At 34.8% G+C, this 2,500-nt stretch overlaps 1 protein-coding gene across 4 annotated transcripts in view; it reads right to left on the bottom strand.

The window, feature by feature from the left end:
- LOC136844080 (neural cell adhesion molecule 2-like) overlaps positions 1–2,500 on the bottom strand; it is a 381,333-nt gene that overhangs the window by 137,048 nt on the left and 241,785 nt on the right. For all 4 annotated transcript variants that reach the window (XM_067113094.1, XM_067113105.1, XM_067113099.1 and 1 more), the window contains one exon: positions 1,933–2,132. In XM_067113094.1, coding sequence (XP_066969195.1) covers positions 1,933–2,132 — 200 coding nt within the window. The remainder of the gene's footprint in view (positions 1–1,932; positions 2,133–2,500) is intronic.

The raw sequence follows: 2,500 nt of genomic DNA, 5'->3' as shown, positions 1-2,500 counted from the left end.
TGTACAAAAAGGCTACTAAAAGTACGCTTGGACTCTCAGAGGAGTAAGTTTTAGGACAGGGAGTAGACTGTCCAATCCAGAACAATCAAATATTCGAATCACTCAAAGATCTGTAAAACACACATAGAGGCCAAAGATTTCAAATCATAGGACACGTACAAAATGAAAACGAACTTCACGTCTTAGAGTCCATAATGATAAAAAGCTAGTTCCGTCGTTAAACTCGCAGAATTCCTCCATCCAATTGTACATACATGTAATGGCCCGTTGCACTTCGTCTTTCGTTTCTCGGTCTCTTGAAGGTTCTTCTGTTTAGTTTCTCTTTGATACCCCCGCTGGGTGGGTGTTTTACTCCGTTGTGTTTTTTTGCGCTTTATGTTTCTTCTTTGGCAGTATTAATTTTATTTTGACCTTCAATTTTTTCGTTTTTTTTTTTTTTTTTTGCTGGTTTTTACTAATTTTATTTGTCTCACTTTAAATATATTGATGTAACCAGTGGTGTCAAGATTATTTTACGTCTTTTTTACATTTTTTAAGTTTTTTGTTTATGTTCTTTTTATATCTTTGTATTCTGATTTGTTTTAAATTTTACTATTCTGCTATATTTTGCTTTTACTGAGGATGTCAATGTAATAAATCTATGTATTTTGTCGAAATATTCTAAGAGTATTACGAGTAATATGGTGTTCAAATATTTGCAGCCTTGAAAATGCAACTGAGATGGTTTGTGAAACGTCGGCACAATAAATCATGAAAATGCTCTGTGCTTTCCTCGTTACCCTATCGATATATATATATATATATATATATATATATATATATATATATATATATATATATATATATATATATATATATACATATACATATACATATACATGTACGGGCATATGTATGTATTATGAATGAGAAGGGCAAACTGATGTTTGGAATAAAACGAAAAGACAAAACATGTTGAACAGATCGCAGTAATTTTAATGATTAGTCCTGCTTCGGAATTTAACCGAGTCACATTATCAGATTTCATATAGCCTTAAAACCATCTTCAGTGACTTTTTATCTAAGATTTTTTTTATAATATATCCATCAATGATGAGTAGGAAAAAAAATGTTAAACGGCTATCTTTAATTTGTTAAACTTGAGTGACTTTTCTCGTCCCCTAAATATAGTTTGACATTCATTTGAACTGCTGCAAGATTCGACTAAAGGAAAAAAAGTGATAATTGTTTGGTAAATAATAACGTTTTATCACTTAGCTAGAAAGGCCACATCTAAAATACTTTTGTATTAATTTCCTTTCTATTTCACATCTCAAGGTGAAAACGTGTTTGGGTGTTAAGATTTTTTTTTTCTTATCTTGAATGCTATTTTTCCCTTACAGTAAATGTTTTGTTGAATAATAAAAATTTAATACCGCGATGTAAACCAATGACTACTTATCGCAGAATAATTCTTTTCCATCTTCATTCAAGTACAAAATCGAGTAAGCTAATATATTAATAACTATTGACCAAATATTTCTTTGGTGTAGCTTTAGACTTTAATTAATAGAGAGAGGTAGTGTAATTAATACTCAATATTTAATTTCTTACCCACATAACACGCTTGGAATAGTTGCAATTAAAACTAAAATTATATTTTTCATTGCTGCTACTTCTAATCAATAAAATGAATATGTATATTCCGTTTAAATATTTTTAGCTTGTAACGATTTCTTTTGATTTCCCCCGAAAAAATATCTAACGTTCCAACGAAAAAATTCATTTATCAGCGAGAAATCTCCTCTAAATATTTGACTGTTCAAAATGATAGAATTTTATTTTTCGATCAAGAATTTTACTGACTTCAAAACGAAAATCACTTCACGTTTGGGTGACTTCAGTGAATTCTTATTATATCCAACATGAAAGGCTGCATGAAAAAGACCTCACCTACAACCGTGAGTTTCACTCTGAGGTTTCGTGTCGGGGACGAACGGAAGTCCACGCGGCATCTGTATTCGGCCTCGTCTTCGTAGCTGACGTCATCGATCACCAGCCCCTGGCGGGTGGAAGTCACGTCGAAGTGGGCTCGATTCCCTAGGAGTGACCAGTGGACGGATCGCGACAGGGGAGCTGTTCTCGCGTCGATGCTGCAAAGGAAGGAGAAGAGAAGGTTCAAGCCTAAGAACTCCGTATTGGGATAGTGCCGTCAGTGCACCTCATGCGGTGCACTGCAGGCATTACTTAAGGTTCTTCGCAGCATGCCTTCGGCCGCCCCTAGTTGCAACCCCTTTCGTTCCCTTTACAGTTCCTCCATTCATATTGTCTTTCCTCCTTCCTAATTTCCACCCTCTCCTGACAGTTGATTCATAGTGCAACTGCGAGGTTTTCCTTTTGTTACACCTTTCAAACATTTTACTGTCAATTTTCGTTGCAGCGCTGAATGACCTCGTAGATCCCAGTGCTTGGCCTTTGGCCTAAATTCTATATTCAATTCAGTTCAATCGCCCCCCCCCAA

The sequence above is a fragment of the Macrobrachium rosenbergii genome, chromosome 2 (genome assembly GCF_040412425.1).
Source record: "Macrobrachium rosenbergii isolate ZJJX-2024 chromosome 2, ASM4041242v1, whole genome shotgun sequence".
Taxonomy (NCBI): domain Eukaryota; kingdom Metazoa; phylum Arthropoda; class Malacostraca; order Decapoda; family Palaemonidae; genus Macrobrachium; species Macrobrachium rosenbergii.
Note: the sequence above shows the minus strand (reverse complement) of the source record. Positions and strands in the feature narration are given on the sequence as shown.